This window comes from Schistocerca nitens, chromosome 9 (assembly GCF_023898315.1).
Source record: "Schistocerca nitens isolate TAMUIC-IGC-003100 chromosome 9, iqSchNite1.1, whole genome shotgun sequence".
Taxonomy (NCBI): domain Eukaryota; kingdom Metazoa; phylum Arthropoda; class Insecta; order Orthoptera; family Acrididae; genus Schistocerca; species Schistocerca nitens.
In genome coordinates this window covers 193,153,948-193,178,704 of record NC_064622.1, presented here as the reverse complement: position 1 = coordinate 193,178,704, position 24,757 = coordinate 193,153,948, and the positions used below count along the sequence as shown (strand labels likewise).

The window sequence follows — 24,757 nt, the reverse complement described above, 5'->3', positions numbered from 1 at the left end:
TTTATAGTCGTTGCTCACAGAGGCGTTTAAATAATTCCGTCCTCAGCTCTATTTACTGATAAAGTGGGACGTACCCTCTGCCATGCGCTTCACATTGGTTTGCGTAGTCTACGAATAAATTTAAATAACTTCTAAATGAATAGAAAAAAGAGGCATGAAATAAATGTTAACATATTCATTGGTCTACAAAGTTGTTTTCAACAGATCCATCTCATTTCACAAGGGAACGTCCTTCTGCAATTACGTTTAAGATTAATATTTTAATGCATCTTCCACAAATTTTCAATGTGTTCTCCACCGGATGCACGACAAATATCTATACGAATTGACGTCTAGTCATGTAATTTTGCAAGCATATGTCATACAGCATTCTATGGTGCTGCTAGGTGTCGTTGCCCATCACATGAAGTTGTTCGAACAGAATGCATATACACTCCTGGAAATGGAAAAAAGAACACATTGACACCGGTGTGTCAGACCCACCATACTTGCTCCGGACACTGCGAGAGGGCTGTACAAGCAATGATCACACGCACGGCACAGCGGACACACCAGGAACCGCGGTGTTGGCCGTCGAATGGCGCTAGCTGCGCAGCATTTGTGCACCGCCGCCGTCAGTGTCAGCCAGTTTGCCGAGGCATACGGAGCTCCATCGCAGTCTTTAACACTGGTAGCATGCCGCGACAGCGTGGACGTGAACCGTATGTGCAGTTGACGGACTTTGAGCGAGGGCGTATAGTGGGCATGCGGGAGGCCGGGTGGACGTACCGCCGAATTGCTCAACACGTGGGGCGTGAGGTCTCCACAGTAATTCGATGTTGTCGCCAGTGGTCGGCGTAAGGTGCACGTGCCCGTCGACCTGGGACCGGACCGCAGCGACGCACGGATGCACGCCAAGACCGTAGGATCCTACGCAGTGCCGTAGGGGACCGCACCGCCACTTCCCAGCAAATTAGGGACACTGTTGCTCCTGGGGTATCGGCGAGGACCATTCGCAACCGTCTCCATGAAGCTGGGCTACGGTCCCGCACACCGTTAGGCCGTCTTCCGCTCACGCTCCAACATCGTGCAGCCCGCCTCCAGTGGTGTCGCGACAGGCGTGAATGGAGGGACGAATGGAGACGTGTCGTCTTCAGCGATGAGAGTCGCTTCTGCCTTGGTGCCAATGATGGTCGTATGCGTGTTTGGCGCCGTGCAGGTGAGCGCCACAATCAGGACTGCATACGACCGAGGCACACAGGGCCAACACCCGGCATCATGGTGTGGGGAGCGATCTCCTACACTGGCCGTACACCACTGGTGATCGTCGAGGGGACACTGAATAGTGCACGGTACATCCAAACCGTCATCGAACCCATCGTTTTACCATTCCTAGACCGGCAAGGGAACTTGCTGTTCCAACAGGACAATGCACGTCCGCATGTATCCCGTGCCACCCAACGTGCTCTAGAAGGTGTAAGTCAACTACCCTGGCCAGCAAGATCTCCGGATCTGTCCCCCATTGACCATGTTTGGGACTGGATGAAGCGTCGTCTCACGCGGTCTGCACGTCCAGCACGAACGCTGGTCCAACTGAGGCGCCAGGTGGAAATGGCATGGCAAGCCGTTCCACAGGACTACATCCAGCATCTCTACGATCGTCTCCATGGGAGAATAGCAGCCTGCATTGCTGCGAAAGGTGGATATACACTGTACTAGTGCCGACATTGTGCATGCTCTGTTGCCTGTGTCTATGTGCCTGTGGTTCTGTCAGTGTGATCATGTGATGTATCTGACCCCAGGAATGCGTCAATAAAGTTTCCCCTTCCTGGGACAATGAATTCACGGTGTTCTTATTTCAATTTCCAGGAGTGTACATTAAGTTTTCACAAACACCCATCCCACCTGCCGCACACACACACACACACAAACACAAACACAAATAAATCATATACCGTGACATCAGGCGATTTTGAAGGCCAGTTCCTAATTACGAAGTCCGTGCCATACGTCGTTGCGGCCATACTCTCGACGAAAATCACGTTGCACAGCTGGTGTAACGGAGGATGCTAAAAGCTTTTTAGTGTTGTATTTTCGCCCTTTTGACTCGACGCACAATGGGTAATGAACGAACAAGTGATCTGCATGCAAGACCTCTACCAGCAACGAACTGAACTAGCTACTTTAAACTGGTGCCATGGCAAACTTTGACTTTATATGCGTAATTTAAAACTGATCCCTGTACCGCAGGGGACAGTACGTGGCCCTGTGCTGTACTCCATCTACTACAAACTAGTGATGTCAAGGGTAATGACAGTCATCTGCGTGGACGACACTCCTAAGCATAAGCAAACAGACAATGGCTTTCCACCGCTGATTGCAAGATAACCGTGTAGAACTTGAGAGATGGGCAGCCAAGTGGCGAACAGACTTAAATGTCACCAAAACCTAACTAATGTTATTCGCCTGGAGACCGTAAGCAGGCCAGAGGACCGTCCAGTTATTAAACGTTTTGGGGAGCCACCACAGTAGACGTACACGGCCAAATATCTGAAATTCGGCACGCTTTATCCACTACTTAACGAGGAGTAAGCAACAAATGTGGCGAGAAGCTAGCAACGCGCTCGGATTATCGAGATGTGACGCCAAAATGACGTGGTACTCGATGCGACAGACTCCATTTTTATTTAGCTATACTTCACTGGTTTTGTATTATAACTTGCAGTCGGTCATTTCAAGGTTGAAATGGCTCTGAGCACTATGGGACTTAACATCTATGGTCATCAGTCCCCTAGAGCTTAGAACTACTTAAACCTATCTAACCTAAGGACATCACACAAAACCCAGTCATCACGAGGCACAGAAAATCCCTGACCCCGCCGGGAATCGAACCCGGGAACCCGGGCGCGGGGGTCATTTCAAGGCCATGGATCACTGAAGATTTATCACAGACACGCCACCCGTAGTTCGATTTGTTATGTCTATTAATGACATGTAGGCAGTAAAATCCTTGAGGATATTCTAAGATGAGCAACACTGAAGTTGAACATAGCGTGTCTCTGTCGTGGTGCAATGGTTAAGGATCTGCATCTACATCTACATCTAGATGGTTACTCTGCAATTCACAGTTGGGTGCCTGGCAGAGGGTTCATCGAACCATTCTCATACTTCTTCTCCACCATTCCACTCTCGAATGGCACATGGGGAAAAAGGAACACCTAAATCTTTCTCTTATTTTATTATAATGATCTTTTCTCCCTTCGTGGGTGGGTGTCAACAAAATATTTTCGCACTGGGAAGAGAAACTTAGTGATTGAAATTTCGTAAATAGATCAAAGAAAACTGCCTTTATTTCAGTGACTGCCACACCAACTAGCATATCACATCAGTGACACTCTTACCCATATTGCGCGATAACACGAACAAGGTGCCCTTCTTTGCACTTCTTCGAGGCCCTCGTCAATCCTACCTGGTAAGGATCCCACACCGTGCAGCAATAATCCAGCAGATGACGGACAAGTGTAGTGTAGACGGTCTCTTTAGTGGGTTTGTCGCTTCTTCTAAGTGTTCTGCCAACAAAGCGCAGTCTTTGTTTCACTTTCCCCACAATATTATCTTCGTGGTCTTTCCAATATACGTTGCTCGTAATTGTAATTTCTAGGTATTTAGTCGAATTGACAGCCCTTAGATTTGTGCGATATCCAAAATTTATCGGATTTCTTTTAGTACCCATGTGGATGACCTAGAACTTTTCTTTGTTTCGTGCGAATTGCCACTTTTCGCACCATACATAAATTCTCTCTAGATCATTTTGTAATTGGAATTGATCGTCTGATGATTTTACTAGACCTTAAATAACAGCTTCATCTGCAAACAATCTAAGGGGGCTGCTCAGATTATCACCTAGATCGTTTATGTAAATCAGGAACAACAGAGGGCCTATGACACTACCTTGCGGAACGCCAGATATCACTACTGTTCTATTCGATGATTTACCGTCTGTCACTACGAACTGTGACCTCTCTGAGAGGAAATCACGAATCCAGTCACACAACTGAGAAGATACTCCATATGCACGCAATTTGATTAATAGTTGCTTGTGAGGAACGGTATCAAAATCCTTCTGGTAATCTAGGAATATGGAATCGATCTGAGATCCCTTGTCGATAGCACTCATTACTTCAAGGGAATAAAGATATAGCTGTGTTGCACAAGAACGATATTTTCTGAATCCGTGTTGGTTATGTATCAATAAGTAATTTTCTTCAAGATGATTCATAATGTTCGAGTACAGTATATGCTCCAAAATCCTACTGCAAATTGAGGTCAGTGATATGGGTCTCTACAGCCTGGAACTGCGCGACCGCTACGGTCGCAGGCTCCAATCCTGCCTCGGGAATGGATGTGTGTGATGCCCTTAGGTTAGTTAGGTTTAAGTAGTTCTAAGTTCTAGGAGACTGATGACCTCAGAAGTTAAGTCCCATAGTGCTCAGAGCCACTTGAACCATTTGATATGGGTCTGTAATTCAATGGGTTACTCCTATTTCCTTTATTGAATATTGGTGTGACCTGTGCTATTTTCCAGTCTTTAGGAACAGACCTTTCGTCAAGTGAGCGGTTGTATATGAATGCTAAGAATGGCGCTATTGTGTCTGCATACTCTGAAAGGAACCTGATTGGTGTACCATCTGAACAGGAAGACTTGCCTTTCTTAAGTGATTTGAGTGGTTTCGCAACACATAAGATATTTACTTTTATGTCGCTCATGCTAACAGCAGTCATGGTTTCGAATTCTGGAATATTCACTTCGTCTTCTTTCGTGAAGGAATTACGGAATACTGTATTTAGTAACTGCGCTGTAATGACACCATCATCGGTAACATTTTCATTGCTATCGCGCAGTGACGGTATTGACTGTTTTTCGCCATTGGTGTACTTTACATACGACAGAATCTCTTTGGGCTTTCTACCATGTTTTGAGACAATGTTTCATTGTGGAAGCTGTTAAAAACATCTCGCATTGACGTCCGCACTAAATTTCGAGCTTCAGTGAAACTTAGCCAGTCTTGGGGGATTGGCCGGCCGCGGTGGTCTAGCGGCTCTAGGCGCTCAGTCCGGAGCTGCGCGACTACTACGGTCGCAGGTTCAAATCCTGCCTCGGGCATGGATGTGTGTGATGTCCTTAGGTTGGTTAGGTTTAAGTAGTTCTAAGTTCTAGGGGACTGGTGACCATAGATGTTAAGTCCCATAGTGCTCAGAACCATTTGAACCATTTTTTTTTTTTCTTGGGGGATTTTGCGTTCTTCTGATGGAGTCGAAGGAAGTAGTTTTTTTCAGTCTTATCTTTATTAACACATTCTTATGAGTGTAATACAAGTACACGACTGGTCATTAAAATTGCTACACCATGAAGATGATGTGCCACAGACACGAAATTTAACCGACCGGAAGAAGATGCTGTGATATGCAAACGATTAGCTTTTCAGAGCATTCACACAAGGTTGGCGCCGGTGCCGACATGAGGAAAGTTTCCAACCGATTTCTCATACACAGACAGCAGTTGACCGGCGTTGCCTGGTGAAACATTGTTGTGATTCCTCGTGTAATGATGAGAAATGCGTACCATCAGGTTTCCGACTTTGATAAAGGCCGGATTGTAGGCTATCGCGATTGCGGTTTATCGTATTGCGACATTGCTGCTCGCGTTGGTCGAGATCCAAAGACTGTTAGCAGAATATGGAATCGGTGGGTTCAGGAGGGTAACACGGAACGCCGTGCTGGATCCCAACGGCCTCGTTACACTAGCAGTCGAGATGACAGGCATCTTATCCGCATGGCTCTAATGGATCGTGCAGCTACGTCTCGATCCCTGAGTCAACAGATGGGGACGTTTGCAAGACAACAACCATCTGCACGAACAGTTCGACGACGTTTGCAGCAGCATGGACTGTCAGCTCGGAGACCATGACTGCAGTTACCCTTGACGCCGCATCACAGACAGGAGCGCTTGCGATGGTGTACTCAACGACGAACCTGGATGCACGAATGGCAAAACGTCATTTTTTCGGATGAATCCAGGTTCTATTTACAGCATCATGATGGTCGCATCTGTGTTTGGCGACATCGCGGTGAACGCACATTGGAAGCATGTATTCGTCATCGCCATACTGGCGTATCACCCGGCGTGATGGTATGGGGTGCCATTGGTTACACGTCTCGGTCACCTCTTGTTCGCATTGGTTACACGTCTCGGTCACCTCTTGTTTGCATTGACGGCACTTTGAACTGTGGACGTTTCATTTCAGATATGTTACGACCCGTGGCTTAACCCTTCATTCGATCCCTGCGAAACCCTACATTTCAGCAGGATAACGCGAGACCGCATGTCGCATGTCCTATACGGGCCTTTCTGGATACAGAAAATGTTCGACTGCTGCCCTGGCCAGCACATTCTCCAGATCTCTCACCAACTGAAAACGTCTTGTCAATGGTGGCCGAGCAACTGGCTCGTCGCAATACGCCAATCACAACTCTTGAAGAACTGTGAAATCGTGATGAAGCTGCATGGGCAACTGTACCTGTACATCCCATCCAAGGTCTTTTTGACTCAATGCTAAGGCGTGTCAAGGCAATTATTACGGCCAGAGGTTGTTGTTCTGGGTACTGATTTCTCAGGATCTAGGCACCCAAATTGCGTGAAAATGTAATCAAATGTCAGTTCTAGTATAATATATTTGTCCAATGAATACCCGTTTATCATTTGCATTTCTTCTTGGTGTAGCAATTTTAATGGCCAGTAGTGCATGTTCTGCAATATTCTATGTTACTTGCATATAAAAGCACATTCACTCAGGAATGAGTGTCTTCGATTTTGTGAGTTTTGTTTAATTAGAAAACTAAACATGAAATTGCTGGAGTGAAAGCACTGGCAATGACATTTGTGTTCTTGCTTGTCTTAATATGTCGCGCTTTCCTAGGATGTTGATAGGCAGAAATATAGGCGTACAGCAGTTCAGCGTTTCACTCGCAGCAGTGAAATTAACCGGCAACATTTTTTTTTCTCGACTAGTTTCAGTTGAAAAACGCAGAATTTGCTGTGGGACATGTGTAATATTCCCGCTTGAGTCCCTATAGTTCCTTGAATTCCCAGTAGTTGGCGGCGCTATACGCAGCCTTCTAAATGGCGTCTATAATGGAGGCTCGTTCCAAACAGAGAGCTGTCACTGTTTTTCTTTAGGTGGAAAACCAGAGTAGCGCAGATATTCATAAGCGCTTGCAGAATGTAGATGGCAGTGAACAAAAGCACTGCGAGTCGTTGGTGAGGGGTTTGTCACACAGCTGTCACTTCTGCAATATTGGAACGTACGGACACTCTCATTCGAGGTGATCGGATGACCTTGCTGCTCAGCTGGACGTCTCTGTTGGTAGAGGAGCTCACAACACTTCCTTGGACCATTCTTGCACCTCCACTCTACAGCCCAGATCCCGCACCTTCCGACTTCCATTAGTTTGACGCAATGAAAGCTGCCATGGGAAGCAGTACGCTGGTGATGGGGAGATTATTGTTGCAGTAGGACCTTAGTTCCGACGTCGACCAGTACAGTGACACAATGCAGGGTGGCGTAAGGCGGTCACATTGAACGGAGGTTGTGTTGAAAACTAGGACTTTTTAGCCAAAATAATGGGGAATAATACAGCGTATTGAAATCCTGAATAAAACCAACCTGCTTTTAGAAAATCAAAAAGAGTTGCATTACTTATTGAGCTTCCTTCATATATTCCTTGCTTGTCACAAATATTTGGCTGTTTATTTTCGAACTTTTGGGGGTGTCATTAGGTAGGAACGTAAGATAACACCTGTTTTTTTGTGTTTTTTTTGTTTTCCTTTTTTTAACTACCATTCACTGTAGAAATAATTTATTTTGCTACATCAGTTTCGGCCTTTGGACCATTTTCAAAACGTACTGTAAAATGTCAGACTTTTAATCCCTCAAATATACTGTATATACATCCCATCGTCGAAATACGTCTTTTCGCTGTAGACGTACAGAAACGTCAGACGAGAGCGAAGCTCTGAAGCTCTATAAGTCGTGAACTGATGCAAATTACATGAAATGTTACCACTGCTAACATCATTCAAGCAAATCGTTACATACAAATCGATGTTCTCGCCCACTGTTTACATTACATCACATCGATCTGTAACGATTTTGCCGGCCGCGGTGGTCTCGCGGTTCTAGGCGCGCAGTCCGGAACCGTGCGACTGCTACGGTCGCAGGTTCGAATCCTGCCTCGGGCATGGATGTGTGTGATGTCCTTAGGTTAGTTAGGTTTAATTAGTTCTAAGTTCTAGGGGACTGATAACCACAGCAGTTGAGTCCCATAGTGCTCAGAGCCATTTGAACCATTTGAACAGATCAATCGAGAAAACAGGAAGAAGTTGTGTGGAACTATGAAAAAATAAGCAAAATATACAAACTGAGTAGTCCATGTGCAAGATAGGCAACATAAAGGAGAATGTTAGCCGATGAGCGCCATGGTCTCGTGGTTAGAGTGGGCAACTGCGGAATGAAAGGTCCTTGGTTCGGGTCTTCCCTGGAGGGCAAATTTTACTTTCTTTATTTTCGCAAAGTTACGATCTGTCCGTTCATTCATTGACGTCTCTGTTCACTGTAATAGGTTTAGTGTCTGTGTTTTGCAACCGCACAGCAAAACCATGCGATTAGTAGACGAAAAGACGTGCCTCTCCAATAGGAACCGAAAACATTTGATCGCAAGGTCATAGGTCAACCGGTTCCTCCACAGGAAAACACGTCTCATGTATTCTTTACTACACTGGTGACGGCATGTGCCTCACATGACAGGAATATGTTGTCGACCCACCTAATTTGCACACTTGGCGAATGCGTAAAAAGATTCTTCTACCTTGCCCGATTTAGGTTTTCTTGTGGATGTGATAACCACTCCAAAAAAGTGATGAAAACATAAGAGTTTGTCACATAAACTGCATCAAATGAATGCAATAGTTTCAGAGTCGCACAGTTTTCACTGTGCTCTGTCAAAACATATGTTTTTTACGTTTTCAAATGTTTCCGTGCGTAGACCGTCAAATTCTGTATATATCCAAGCAAATCTGAACATGTCCAGGAATTTTGGAGAGCGAAGTTGATTATGTGTGAGTGCCTGAACTTTGATAATTATCTGAAAATAAAAAATTAAAATTTTCACCCGAGAGAAGATTTGAACCAAGGACCTGTCGTTTCACAGCTGCTCACGCTAACCACGGGACCACGGCGCTCGTAAGCCAACACTCTCCTTGATGTTGCCTACCTTGTGCACGGACTACTCAGTTTGTATATTTTGCTTATTTTTTTCATAGTTCCACACAACTTCTTCCTGTTTTCTCGATTGATCTGTGTTCAGTTTTTCAAGGCCTATCCCTGTGCCAACTTATAACTAAATCTGAGGGGGGTGCGATGGGGAGGTTCCCTTGTAAGCTCTAGGGGACTGATGACCTCAGAAGTTAGGTCCTATAGTGCTCAGAGCCATTTGAACCATTTTTTGTAACTATTTTCGTGATGATATTTACAATGGTAATATTTCATATAACTTATGCTAGGTTAGGTTAACAAAATGGCTCTGAGCACTATGGGACTCAACTTCTGAGGTCATCAGTCCCCTAGAACTTAGAACTACTTAAACCTAACTAACCTAACGACATTACACACATCCATGCCCGAGGCAGGATTCGAACCTGCGACCGTAACGGTCTCGCGGTGCTGGACTGTAGCGCCTAGAACCGCACGGCCACTCCGGCCGGCTAGGTTAGATTAGGTTAGGTTTTCATAACATACAGAGCTTCACACTTATGTGATGCCGCTGTATTTATACAGTGTAAAGACCTATTTTTGACGGTGAAATTTGTTTATGTACACACGGCACACAGGAGAGGTTAGTATCGGTGTCGCACTTGGCTGGCTTGAAATTTGCGGCTGAACGACTGTACGTCATTTTGACGTCACTTCAGAGCGACGCCAACATGTGGATAGCATCGCCTAAATGTGGTCTGACCTTTCTACGTCTCTACCTGCGGATAGTGATGGGCTACGAAAGCGCTGTTTGGGGTAGCGCGGCGAAGCAAAACCTGCAGAGCAATCCCTGCAAAATATTGCGTTACAAAGAGCGTACGACATTCCGTCGACATTTCCATGAAAATAATTTCTTTAAGTTACTGATGGGCCACAACTTCTTGAGAGTTTTAAGAAGAAAGCAATACTAATTGTACCATGTAGAAGACTAAAGGTAGATCCTCCATCATCAGAATCGCCAGGGGTGGCCGAGAGGTTCTAGGCGCTACAGTCCGGCACCGCGAGACCGCTACGGTCACAGGTTCGAATCCTGCCTCGGGCATGGATGTGTGTAATGTCCTTAGGTTAGTTAGGTTTAAGTAGGTCTAAGTTCTAGGGAACTGATGACCTCAGAAGTTAAGTCCCATAGTGCTCGGAGCCATTTTTTTCCTCCATCATCAGAGGACCATAGCGTTTTAGTTTAAATCATAACATTTCGAATATAACGCTACCAACCAGGGAAGATAGCATCACTGCCGACGCAGAGACTGTAATAGTGCCATAACATAAATCCTGCACTCCCTCCATTATGTACTTTGAGAAGAAATGCAAGCGACTATACTCATCCTTAGGTTTTATCTTCAGTCTTGTTAATGTGTCTTGTGAAATCCGATGAATCATTCTGGAATAGCCTCTTGCAAACAAATCGTTGGTATCCGGCAGCTCGAGTGACCGCCCGGCGAGCCGGCACCTTTCTTGTGAGGAAAGTAGGCTAACAAGTGAGCGCGCACAGTACTGCAGAGCACGGGGCTCGGCCGTCTGCTGCGACCTGGGGCGGGGCGTGTTTCCCTTCCCGGGCTGGGCCCTCCGCAGTGAAAGGACTCGCGGCTACGTTACGCTGCCTTACGTTACTGTGCGCGCGTCTTACGTCACGGGGCTCGCGTGCGCCGAGTGACCGACACGGGTATAAAAGGCGTCGGCCGCGACACCCCGGCATCAGTCAGCCGACATCCGACTCCTAAGGAGCTCCTGCATCCCGCACCACCACCAAACAAACAGCAACATGTACAAGGTGAGTACGGCGAACACTAATGGTGCGACGGGCAAATGTAGACTCGCGCTTGAGCCGCCAACACCGCTTGGTTCGAGTCGTCTATGATATTTTGATATAGCTGGTCAGCTTATGATATTCTGGAGAGATTAGTGTCGATTATGGGGTTATACATAGTATGCTATCATCAAAAGTCTGCAGGTCTCATAAGCTTAACTTCAGGAATGAGAGTTGACACACTCACATTAGGTCCTACGGTAAACATTTATTCACAAGGTTACTGGATACTAAGTCACTCTGCTAGGGCTCCCCCTAGCTAAGGTTCACTACCGATCCACGCATACAGCATACTTCAGTCGGCACATTCGTGAGATTATAGGGCAATGAAATCAACTTTACTAACTTTTGTAGACCCACCCGCATGCGGTGCGCTGAAAAGATTCGTACAGTAGTTCAGCAAACTAGCGCTCCTTTCGGAGTTACACCGCTTAGAATAGGAATTATTAAGATCTTTATTCTCTGTGACTAAATTAATGACAAAAACAAAATTTAACTGCAACTAAGTAAGAGCCTTGCTTACTGTACAGTCTTGACACAAACATAAGGTCGTTCCAGTAATACAGGTTTACTGGCTTCTTATTACAGAATCTCCGGCTTTTGGAGAGACGTCTAAAAACTTTGTCTGCTAAGATGCGAACTGTCTGCTTTTCGACAGAATGACGTAATCTGAAAGCAGATTAGTCTACCATGTTAAATCTGGTTGTTGACTTTATTTTCATCTAGTTATTTGACTTGATCAAAGAAAACAATTTAATATCGGAATTACACGTTGCTTTGCACAAATTTTTCCACGCAAACAAGTGATAGGACAGAAATTTTCTATTTGTTACGTGTTCCAAGGGGGTTAAACATAATTTATAGAATGACGGAGATGTAACTGCAAGTGTACCTGTTGTTCATATCAGCAGACGTTTCTTCACAACTGAATTGCTATACAGCTCGTAACCAAGGAAAGGAACACGGACCGATTACTATAATAATAGATCCGTTAAACAAATGCCTATTTTCAATACTGGAGCATCCAATTGACGTTACTTCCTAATGCACTGAAGAATAGTCAATGCTGTTCCATGGCTAACAAAATCATTGGGATATCGGTACGACTAAAGAGTCTATAAATACCAGAACTGGAAAACCAGTCGCACAGCTTAATGAAGGAAACGAAAGAATAAGACCAGCTACAAAGAATGAGTACCCGGATTAGGTAAAGCTAAGAAGTAGGAATGTTGTGAAAAGTACAGGGATATGCAGTGAAAGAAATCTCATAGTTGTGCAGAAATGGGATAATGGAGAACCCTGGGGATTAGTCACTGAAAGTTATTTGAAATGTGGGGAGTGTGTTAAGGTGTCTGGAGGTCAACAGGAGTTTTGTGTGTGTGTTTTTTGTTGTTGTTGTTGTTGTTGTTGCCTGGAGCGTGACGTTTCGGCCTGTCCGCAGCTGGTCGTCCTCGCAGCCCTGGTGGCCGTAGCCCGCGCTGGAGTCATCTCTGCCGGCTACGCGGCGCCGCACGCCATCGCCGCCCCCGCCTACGCCGCCGCCCCCGCCTACGCCGCCGCTGCCGCCCCCATTGAATACGACCCCAACCCCCACTACAGCTTCGAGTACTCGGTGAGTGTTGATTAGCACAGCAACAACGATAGAGTGACCGAGTGGTCTCCTAGGGTCATTATCGGTTTGTTTACCTCAGCACTTATAAATTGCTACAGAACTTTCAGCGTCCACCAACGTCTTAATATTCCTGGCGTCGTTGACGTAAGAGAGGAAATCAAGTATTTTGTTCTGGATGTACAGGGTGTTTCAAAAATGACCGGTATATTTGAAACGGCAATACAAACTAAACAAGCAGCGATAGAAATACACCGTTTGTTGCAATATGCTAGGGACAACAGTACATTTTCAGGCCGACAAACTTTCGAAATTACAGTAGTTACAATTGTCAACAACAGATGGCGCTGCGGTCTGGGAAACTCTATAGTACGATATTTTCCACATATCCACCATGTGTAGCAATAATATGGCGTAGTCTCTGAATGAAATTACCCGAAACCTTTGACAACGTGTCTGGCGGAATGGCTTCACATGCAGGTGAGATGTACTGCTTCAGCTGTTCAATTGTTTCTGGATTCTGGCGGTACACCTGGTCTTTCACGTGTCCCCACAGAAAGAAGTCACAGGGGTTCATGTCTGGCGAATAGGGAGGCCAATCCACGCCGCCTCCTGTATGTTTCGGATAGCCCAAAGCAATCACACGATCATCGAAATATTCATTCAGGAAATTAAAGACGTCGGCCGTGCGATGTGGCCGGGCACCATCTTGCATAAACCACGAGGTGTTCGCAGTGTCGTCTAAGGCAGTTTGTACCGCCACAAATTCACGAAGAATGTCCAGATAGCGAGATGCAGTAATCGTTTCGGATCTGAAAAATGGGCCAATGATTCCTTTGGAAGAAATGGCGGCCCAGACCAGTACTTTTTGAGGATGCAGGGACGATGGGATTGCAACATGGGGCTTTTCGGTTCCCCATATGCGCCAGTTCTGTTTATTGACGAAGCCGTCCAGGTAAAAATAAGCTTCGTCAGTAAACCAGATGCTGCCCACATGCATATCGCCGTCATCAATCCTGTGCACTATATCGTTAGCGAATGTCTCTCGTGCAGCAATGGTAGCGGCGGTGAGGGGTTGCCGCGTTTGAATTTTGTATGGATAGAGGTGTAAACTCTGGCGCATGAGACGATACGTGGACGTTGGCGTCATTTGGACCGCAGCTGCAACACGGCGAACGGAAACCCGAGGCCGCTGTTGGATCACCTGCTGCACTAGCTGCGCATTGCCCTCTGTGGTTGCCGTACGCGGTCGCCCTACCCTTCCAGCACGTTCATCCGTCACGTTCCCAGTCCGTTGAAATTTGTCAAACAGATCCTTTATTCTATCGCTTTTCGGTCCTTTGGTTACATTAAACCTCCGTTGAAAACTTCGTCTTGTTGCAACAACACTGTGTTCTAGGCGGTGGAATTCCAACACCAGAAAAATCCTCTGTTCTAAGGAATAAACCATGATGTCCACAGCACACTTGCACGTTGTGAACAGCACACGCTTACAGCAGAAAGACGACGTACAGAATGGCGCACCCACAGACTGCGTTGTCTTCTATATCTTTCACATCACTTGCAGCGCCATCTGTTGTTGAAAATTGTAACTACTGTAATTTCGAAAGTTTGTCCGCCTGAAAATGTACTGCTGTCCCAAGCATATTGCAACAAACGGTGTATTTCTATCGCTGCTCGTTTAGTTTTTATTGCCGTTTCAAATCTACCGGTCATTTTTGAAACACCCTGTATATACTTGCTTTGCCATATGTCTAAAGGCAATTTCAAATCTATCAAACCTATGGCTCTTTCGTTCAGATTAACTGACAGTTAGATCCTTGAAGTAAGACAGAAAGGAATTAATGACATTTTGCTGCTAGAGGGGTTTGATTTACATAAATGGGGAAAGTTGAAAATTTGTGTCACGCCGGGATTTGAACATGCGTCGCCTGCTCACTAGGCGGATGCTCTGACCAGTAACCGATGCGGACACAGTGGTGATCGCTATTGCACGAACTCTCCCATCAGGCCCAAGTTCTCGGGCTAGTCTAGCTCACTAATGTATGTGGATAAATTGAGAATTCGGGTCTGGTGGAAGGCGTGGCAGGGTAGTCCTTGCAGATGCGATGACCACTGTGTACGGATGGGTTACTGGTCAGAGCATATGCCTACTGAGCAGGAGGCCCAGGTTCGAACCTCGACCACGCATAAATTTTCAACTTTCCCCATTGATGTATATTAGAGCCCAGTAGCAGCTAAACGTCATTCATTCCTTTGTGTCTTGACTCATGTTGGCAGCCGGAACAAAATGGTATCTGTTCTTTCAGACATATCCGAGAGCGCAGACAATACAAACATCTTTGAAGTAATTCTATTCCAACTACTTGCTGCATTGTTATCATATATCGTACGGATATTATGGCATCAAATTCTTACAACATACAAAAATCCTATCTCTTCTCTGTAACGTGATACTTGCCTTTTCTCACATAGATTTACTACGTTCTACAGACCAGGAAATGGTCTGTGGTAGTAATTTGGCTACTGTTGCTAGTTATTTTATCGTGTAATTACTGCCGTGGAGATCTGTGCTTGTCAGACTCCATCAATGCGTATAATTGCGGTGAGTGCCGATACTGGCAGTCGCCTGACCTTGAATGGCTCTGAGGTAACGACCGTATTTTTAGCTCCCCGTAGCGTTCCCAAAGGGGCAGCAGTATCTGCGTACACCGGGGCAAGTACTGAGGCCACGGAAACTGCAAGCTCTTACGACACGTTTACTAACAGACTACAAGAGCTAAATGGCAGAAGTTCTCTCTCGTATGGTATGAACGCCGCGTCTTATCTGCAAATGGTAATGGCGAGCGACGAGCAGTATAAAATGTAGCGTTTGGTTTCCTTTACATTTGGTTTTCAGAGAAGGGTAGGCCCATAGCTGGTCAAGGTACGTTGCTTATAATTCTCTAACAACATCAAAATGATCATATAATGAAGGCTTTCACGACTGATTAACTTAGCTGCTGGTGAACCTTCTGGGTTGCATGATCGTGGGCCGTGTAACTGTTTTGCCTACTGAAGTTTTATCTGAAGCTGTGTTGGATTTTAAAAGAGATGTTCAATGTTTTTTTGAGTTTTACTGTCTCATTTGTCTGCGGAACACGGAGGACTTATGGATATCTCTAATCTCACTTTTGGATGAAACTTTAGGAACAAAATAGTTACACGGATCAAGACAATACAACCTGGGGGACTCACTTCTTGCTCTCAGGTCTTCATCGATCAGGTTCGTTAGTAGCAGATAGCCATACGTTTCAGTGTTCGGCCTTATTCTTGAGGGCTGTATACAGGGTGCAGCTGGTATTCTACACGATCTGTTGGTATTTTAGGTGCAGTCTGCCTCTTCTGTTCTTCCTTTCTACAGTCCCTTCTATGTTGCTTGTAATGATAGTGTCATGTTTCAGCAGATGGCCGGTCCATGTGTTCCTTCTGAGACGGATAAGCTTCAAGAGATATGGCTTCTCTTCCTCCACTCTGTGGAGTATCTCTTCGAATCTTACATAATCTACCTAGGCAGTCTTTAACATTTCCGTTGGCACCACATCTCGAAGACTGTTATGTCCTTTTATTTTGCTTCTCCGAGTATCCACATTTCACTTCCATACAAGGGCACACTCCAAGCAAACGTCTCTATGAGAACTTCCCTGAGATGTTTGTTTTACTAGATGGATGTGAAAAGATTTCTCCAGTTGTTAAAAGCAGCTTTTGGCTTTAGATTCGGCTTGCAATACCTTCGTCGATCTTCCGTCTTACGTAATTTTAGTCCCTCGGCAGGCAAAGGATTCGACGGCTTTCCGTATCTCATTATTAAGTGAGTAATGGGCAACGGTGTTCTGTCCACTCACGGCTAAGATATTTGTTTCACCTTTATTAATTCCCATGTAGCAGCAACAAATGACGGTGGTTTCCATTTAGGCCAGCATCGCTTGTAGTTGTTACCCTGATTGGTTTAACATTGCGACATCATTAGAAAATCTCAACATGTATACTTTCTTACCAAGAATTTTAATTCTTCCTATAGAACCTAGTTTCTCAATAACTTCACTTGAACTCCTCTGCATGTACACATTAAATAATTTTAATTATAAATATAGCTCCCAGTTTCTACTTAATTTAATGCACACTGAATGTATCCGTTCAACAGGACAGGAGAGAGTGAGCAGCCTTGCCGTACAGCCTGTTTAACAATAGCTTCTTCTTGATATTCTCTACATTTTACAGCACCTGTTACCTATACAGTCTCTACATTACTCTTCTGTCATTGTATTTTATGCTACCGTCTCTCAGCATTTCAAAAAGCTGTCATTCGTCTATCCCGTCAAATGATTTTTCCCGATCGCCGGCCGCTGTGGCCGAGCGGTTCTAGGCGCTTCAGTCCGGAACCGCGCTGCTGCTACGGTCGCAGGTTCGAATCCTGCCTCGGGCATATATGTGTGTGATGTCCTTAGGTTAGTTAGGGTCTGATAACCTCAGATTTTAAGTCCCATAGTGCTTAGAGCCATTTGAACCATTTTTTTCCCGATCGACGCAGCAATATATAGGGTGTTCTCAAAAACGCCGACCAGGTTTACGGACACGTTTCCTTATACCAAAACTAGGAAAAAAGGCTCGAAAGCACGTAGCTCTTGTTCATCTTCGGTACTGTGAAACACATCTCTTCTACTGAAAGCTCTTTGCTTTTCATATTTCGGAAGGCGGTATAATGGACGAAACCAAGAATAAAATGTCCAGCAAACATGGGCTCTAACATGCACACCTTAAGAGCTATGGGCATTTGTCCACTAGAAGAGATGTTTTTCACGCTAGCGAAGGTGAACAAGTGCTCATAGAACTTAACGTGTGCAGTTAAGATCCAACGAATACTGAAATTTTTTTTCCTGTTTTTGTCACATTTTTACTCCCAAAACATGGAAAGCGGAGACTTCGCAGTAGGAGAGATGTGGTTCATAGTGCAGAAGACGAATAAATGCTCATTCCTCTTAGGATACGCATTTTAGAGCCCATATTTGATAGACAAGGTTTTACATATTTCTGTATAAGAACCTGTTAGGAACCTGTACAGTTTTCTACTGACAGCCTCAAAATGATTCAACAAGCTAACAATTCTCGACTGAGGCAGACCATCAATAACAGTGCTTTTCGCCTTATACTATTCTAGAGAACTGGCCACACTTGTAACGAAGAACAGTACGCCATCTTTTAGTCTACATTTATACTTCGCATTTGGGCCTCGGAAGGGTTGTTTTAGGTAGAAATTGCCTACAGCATATGCTTTGGAGCCATTCACCCGGCATCTTGTTTAGGACCATTCTGTAACGCAGTTCAGTGTAATGGTTCGCTATGGTAGGACCACTCCGCAATGCAGTTCAGTGCAGTGTTTCGCTGTGGCTTGGCAAAGTGACTGAGACTACTGTGCGTGCCCGCAGGTGAGCGACGCGCACACCGGCGACCAGAAGGCGCAGCACGAGACTCGCGAGGGCGACGTGGTGCAGGGCAGCTACTCCCTGGTCGAGCCCGACGGCTCCGTGCGCACCGTCGAGTACACCGCCGACCCGCACAACGGCTTCAACGCCGTCGTGCACCGCCAGGCCGGAGCGCACCCCGCCCCCGCGCCCGCCCCCATCGCCGTCGCCAAGGTGCACGCGCCCGTCGCCTACGCCGCCGCCCCCGCCTACGCCGCCGCCCCCGCCTACGCCGCCGCCCCCGCCTACGGCTACAAGCACCTCGGCTGAAGCGCCGTGCTGCCCACCTCACACTCTTCTCATCGCCTGATCCGCATCTTGTAAATACGCCTCTGTTTCTATTTATCGCTTGCCAGTCAGGGTGACATGTTGTTGTGTGGCCATGTTGTACCTTTTGTTCATGAACATCCTCAATAAAACGTAGTTACAAAAATTTCGTCTTCTGTTGTAAGTTATTTATTGAACAACCCATTACCACTACTGCATTAACAATTTTAAAGTTCGACTTTGATTTTTAATGCCTGATATGATGATAGGTATTTACCATTGTAGCTAATGCATGAAGCAGTTGAGAGAAAGGTATTGGTCATCAGCAGAGTAATGTTATATGAGAGTTGCTTTTATTTATCAGAGAGCTCTACAATGTAAATCTGCCAGATCCTTTTAATAGTCAACTGAATTTTCTCAGGTTGAGTAATGAGAATGAGCGATGTTTCTTACGTGGCAAAAACTTTTTAAAGCTAAGACTGAATAAAATTTACTGTGGCTGGGGGTTCCTGTCAGGTAGACCGGTTGCCTGCTGCAAGCCTTTAAAGTTGACACCACTTCGGCGACTTGAGTGTCGGTGGGGATGAGATGATGATGAGGACAACACAACACCCAGACCATGAACGGAGAAAATACCCGACCCAGCCGAGAATAGATCCCGGGCCCCTTGGTATGGCATTCCATCGCGCTGACCACTTAGCTATCGGGGTGAAAAAATATTTCTTTATTTACAACAACCAGTTTCGAGAGACTTTGCTGTTACCTTCAGATCTTCAAAAATTTTTGCTATGAAACAGGTTGTTATTAATGAAGATATATATATATATATATATATATATATATATATATATATATATATATATATATGGGATCTTGGCTATAGATAGGTTTTTCATCTTGGAAATCATACTCCAGTTAATTTAACAAAGTTTAGACCATTCTTCACCAGCCATCAACTGAAATTTTTTAAAGATCTTGACCAATAAAGTTACATCTTCAATTTAGTAATTACAATTACCAAATCAGTTGTAAAACCAATAAAAGAATAAAGTAAAACGCTTCAATTACAGTTTTAAATACTTGATTGCTAGAAAGAGTGATAGGCATGTTTCGGAAGAAGTAACAATTTATATAATCGGCTCCTCTGTAGCAAGGATATGTTACCAACACAGCGACGAAGTTCGGCTCCTTACTGGTAGTGTGTTTGCCTTACAAGTTACAAATACCACTAGCGCCAAAGGCCCACTCAACTACAACACACAGAAAGCAAAGTTACACACGTGCCACATACTTAAATACATAAGGAATACAATCACACAGTGGACAATAAAGCATAAAATCCATGCCAAGAATAATTACCAGTTACACTGTACTTGGCAATACGCTGGGTCTGATAATCCGAACGCACAGTTCTCACTGCTTTACGTTACACCAGTTCCTACCTGGCTCCTTCTTTACGTCAGTAAGCATTTGGATAACCAGAGTACAGACTGGTTGCACCACAAGGAAAATCCACTTGAAACGATGTTCAACAGAAGTACTTCTACTACTGCTTTATCACGACAAAGGAGTGTACAATCAAAACGTGTCCCCTCACAGAACAATAAACACTGGCTGAAATTAATAAACGAAGGCTCAGCAGATCCAACAAAATCCTTCTGCGCGGAGGAGATGGCCGAAATTCAGCAGTGAATATGTGTAAGCCACCTGCAGCCAAATTAAACATTGCGTGGCAGTAATCTTCGATACAAGCGACGCAATACGCTGGCGGATGACACTGCTAGATAAAAGCCGTCCACTGAAATGCAAGGCGGCTCTGCAATGTTTCATTCTAGTCGGTATACCAAACAAGAGCTTTAGGGCACGGTCAGACAGGCATGAGATTTCCTCCCTCCACGTGCCGTTAATTCGTTGCTTTCCCAATTCGTGCGCCTTCTACCGGGCAGCGGCGAAGACGCTGGTACCGCAGTGCAGCCACACGGTATTTGGCGACTGCCATCTGCAACCGATAGGAGCTGGCTTACGGCTCAGTACATTCATATCCTTGAACATGCAAACACATTTCTCCTTTAGCAGCAAAGTAGAACACAATCTTCTCTGCCTCTGAAGAAAACCTCATATATCAAAATTAATCGTTTAAGATTCAGCTTTCGCTGGAGCCCACCAGCGTCTGGTTTCACAAACAAACAGTTAACTCTCATCAGGTTTAATATTATCCACATTTACGCTGTGAGGCAGCAGTTGTTACACTTCAGAAGTAATAATTATTTGAATACAGCCGCTTTAATAGTACAGGAAAGAGCCCTAACGTGGACTCCTCGATAAAGCGAACCTCCCTGGTCTCTTGGCTCAGCATTCTATTGAGCTATGGTGAGACCAAGTTTTAATACTAGTTTAGATTTCTACCACTCTGTAACAGAGCGCCCAAGGCGTCCACTTCACTTGTTGCTTACCACTGGGCCTATACAAGTTTTGACGAATCAAAACGTTTTTACAATGTGCTACATTATTAGTTTTTCCGTGTAAATTGGCACGTAAACCTTCCAACTTACAAGTATTCTTGAATAATGAGATTTAAGGTTAATGTTTACAATTAAATCTCTTTCATTAGATAGTGGCATAAAGTTTATTGGTACTGGGTTAACGAGGTGTAGGTTATAGTCGCGTTAATAGGACCTCCTGCAGTTCCTTAAGCCTGACGCCTATACTTTCCCTGTTTGAGACATCTGTCTTACACTATGTGATCAAAAGTATCCGGACACCCACAAATACAAATGTTTTTCCTATTAGATGCATTGTGCTGCCACCTGCTGCCAGGTTCTAACATTCTGCGTGGTGTCTGTTGTTCTATATTGTGTCTCCCTACCACTTTCGCGCAACGACGCTCTGAGCGTGTTTTTTAGGGAATTGACTAGTTGGAACCTGGGACCTGTTGCTGGTAAGGAGACGTCAGACCACACATAACATGTAGAGTTCAGAGAAGTTCAGTGAGACTAGCGATGATATAACCAAATACTTAATGATTTCAGCGTCAGCTCCACTGCACTTCCTGTAAAAGAATCTTAATACTAACTAAATTTAGTGGAAGGGGTTCAAGGCTTTCCTATTTTTAGTTAGCTGGTAAAATAACGTCGAAAAAGCAGTTAAGTTTACCATTGGAAATTTTATTCTACTCACAGAACATTGTTTATAAATTGCACTATTGATAAAAGGAAATATTTTAATACAGGATGATAAAAACCAACTGTGTTCAACAAAAATGTGAACGAATATTCCCTGAGTGGGTTTCGAAGTTCTACAATGGATCGAAGGATGACTTATGCCATATCACATCTATATTCTAGGTTTAAATTAAGTTTCACAAGAGAGAAAACTATCGAACTGGTCTACAGTGACCCTCAATTATCTTTAATTACTTATCTAACTTGTCGTAAATTACAGTGTCTGATGTGGCTTCTCAATAACTATATAACAGAAAAATCATCGCGTTTCGGATTTTTACTTCAAGTGGCAAATGTGAACACCATGAGCTTTAATTGACGATCGACACTAGTATTACGCAAAAAGGGGGTGTAACAGATGAGACTTCTGCAGTTCTGAGTGAAGCTTAATGCGCTGTTATGCGGGATCGCGTGCATTCATTAACTTGTCGGTGTTCGTCAGGGGGCGGCGGACAGCACAGCTCCGATCACCTCGCCGTCTCGGAAACAACTCTCTCCTAATTTCTCCTTACTACAATTTACCGAAGTTGGTTTAAAAAAACTATCTGGCTGTGTTTGCATCTGACCAATCAGGGTCTCAATGTTAACCTTAAGCTCCGCCTACAGAAATTCTGTCTATCCAATGAAAAACGTTATACTTTTCGTGGTGGGGCAATGTTTTTAAAGTTTGCAACGTAACAGAGACGCGAAAAAGTCTCACGCTAAAACTTGCAGCTGGTGTGGTCCTTTTAGTGTTATCGTAAGATCTATACTGTTCTTCTGGAGGGCTCTATCTTTTAACATGGGCTGGGGTGTGGTCCTGACGTAACAGAGACGCGAAAAAGTCTCACGCTAAAACTTGCTGCTGGAGTGGTCCTTTTTGTGTTATCGTAAGATCTATACTGTTCTTCTGGAGGGTTCTAGCTTATAACATGGGCTGGGGGGTGGTCCTAGCGGTTATCTGGCGATGTGGGTGTCCGTCCCTTATCGTAGGGCCTTCCAGCTTAACACGGTTCTGCTCTCGGCTTCTGTTCTCGTTTCTCCTCTCGGAACTGCGTCTGTCTCACGGTGGGAAGGTATGAAATGCATTTAGGCATTCTTGTGTTAGTCTGTGGTATTCCATTTGCTCACTCATTACTCGTATTACTTTGGTTAATTTAATGTCACGATTTATTCGGAGCTATGTGACATACTACTGGATTTGCTTATCATGTCAGGGCTTTCATGGAAAGTGTTGGATTTGCCTGACACCTTTCAAGGTATTCCATATCAACGACCTCTGTAGTCATTAGACACCGTGAGAGAGCAGAATGGGGTACTCCGCGGAACTCACGGGCATCGAACGTGGTCAGTTGATTGGGTGTCACTTGTGCCATATGTCTGTAGGCAAATTTCCACACTCCTAAACATCCCTAGGTCCACTGTTTCTGATGTGATAGTGAAGTGGAAACTTGAAGGGACACGTACAGCACAAAAGCATACAGGCCGACCTCGTCTGTTGATTGACAGAGACCGCCGACAAGTGAAGAGGGTCGTAATGTGTAATAGGCAGGCATATATCCACACCATCACACAGGAATTCCAAAATGCACCAGGAGTCACTGCATCTACTATGACAGTTAGGCGGGAGGTGATAAAACTTGGATTTCATGGTCGAGCGGCTGCTCATAAGCCACACATCCCGCCAGTAAACGCCAAACGACGCCTCGCTTGTTGTAAGGAAGGTAAACATTGGACGACTGAACAGTGGAAAAACCTTGTATGGACTGACGAATCATGGTACAGAATGTGATGATTTGATGGCAGGGTGTGGGTATGGTGAATGCCAGGTGAACGTCATCTGCCAGCGTGTGTAGTGCCAACAGTAAAATTCGGAGGTGGTGTTGTTATCGTGTGGTCGAGTTTTTCATGGAGGTGGCTTGCACTCCTTGTTGTTTTACGTGGCACTACCACAGCACAGGCCTATTGTGATCTTTTAAGCACCTTCTTGCTTCCCACTGTTGAAGAGCAATTCGTAAACGGTGATTGCATTTTTCAACACGATCGTTCATATGCACGAGCTGTGGCACTGTGGATACATGACATTAACAACCCTGTATTGCACTGGCCTGCACAGGGTCCTGACCTGAATCTTATAGAACACCTTTGGCATGTTTTGGAACGGCGACATCGTGCCAGTCTCACCGACCGACATCGATACCTCTCCTCAGTGCAGCACTCCTTGAAGCATGGGCTGTCATTTCCCAAGAAACCTTGCAGTAGCTGATTGAACGTATGCTTGCGAGAGTGGGCCAGCGCTATACTGAATTCCAGCATTAGCGACAGAGGGCGCCACGAACTTGTAAGTCATTTTCAGCAAGGTGCCCGGATACTTTTGATCACATAGTGTGCGACTGGTTTGATGAAGCCAGCCACGAATTCCTCCCCTGTGCCAACCTCTTCACCTCAGAGAAGCACTTGCACCCAACGTCCTCAGTTATTTGCTGGATGCATTCCAATCTGTGTCTTCCTCTACAGTTTTTACCCTATACAGCTCCCTTTGTAACACGGAGGTTATTCCCTCACAACTTAACACAAGCCCTGCAGTCCTGTCTCTTCTTCTTGTCTGCTTTCCATACGTTCCTTTCTTCACCAATTCTGCGGAGAACTTACTTATTCTTTAATGAATCAAACTAATTTTCGACATTTTTCTGTAGTACCAGACCTCAAATGTTCGATTTCTTTTTGTGGCGGTCTTCCCACAGTCCAGATTTCACTACCACACAACGGTGAGCTGCAAATGTATGTTCTCAGACATTTCTTCCTCAAATTATGCCTGTGTTTGATATTAGTAGATTTCTCTGAGCCACTGATTACACCCTCATGTCATATCGGAATTCTGTTGCACATTGTAACAAGGTAATGGGGAAGATGGATAGAAAATAGTGGAGTCCATCTGAAATGACTGAAGCCACTGAGGCAGTTCAGCAAAAGAAGTTGATTGGAAGAAGGCCAGTAAATAGTTGAAAGTTCCAAAACTTTGGTCG

At 44.9% G+C, this 24,757-nt stretch overlaps 1 protein-coding gene across 1 annotated transcript; it reads left to right on the top strand.

The window, feature by feature from the left end:
- The first annotated feature begins 11,057 nt into the window (after positions 1-11,057).
- On the top strand, positions 11,058-18,691 carry LOC126203604 (cuticle protein 7). Its single transcript, XM_049937971.1, has 3 exons — positions 11,058-11,118; positions 12,596-12,766; positions 18,229-18,691. Exons 1-3 carry the CDS (start codon positions 11,110-11,112, stop codon positions 18,532-18,534), a joined length of 486 nt encoding a protein of 161 aa, XP_049793928.1. The 5' UTR covers positions 11,058-11,109; the 3' UTR covers positions 18,535-18,691.
- The last annotated feature ends 6,066 nt before the right edge of the window (positions 18,692-24,757 follow it).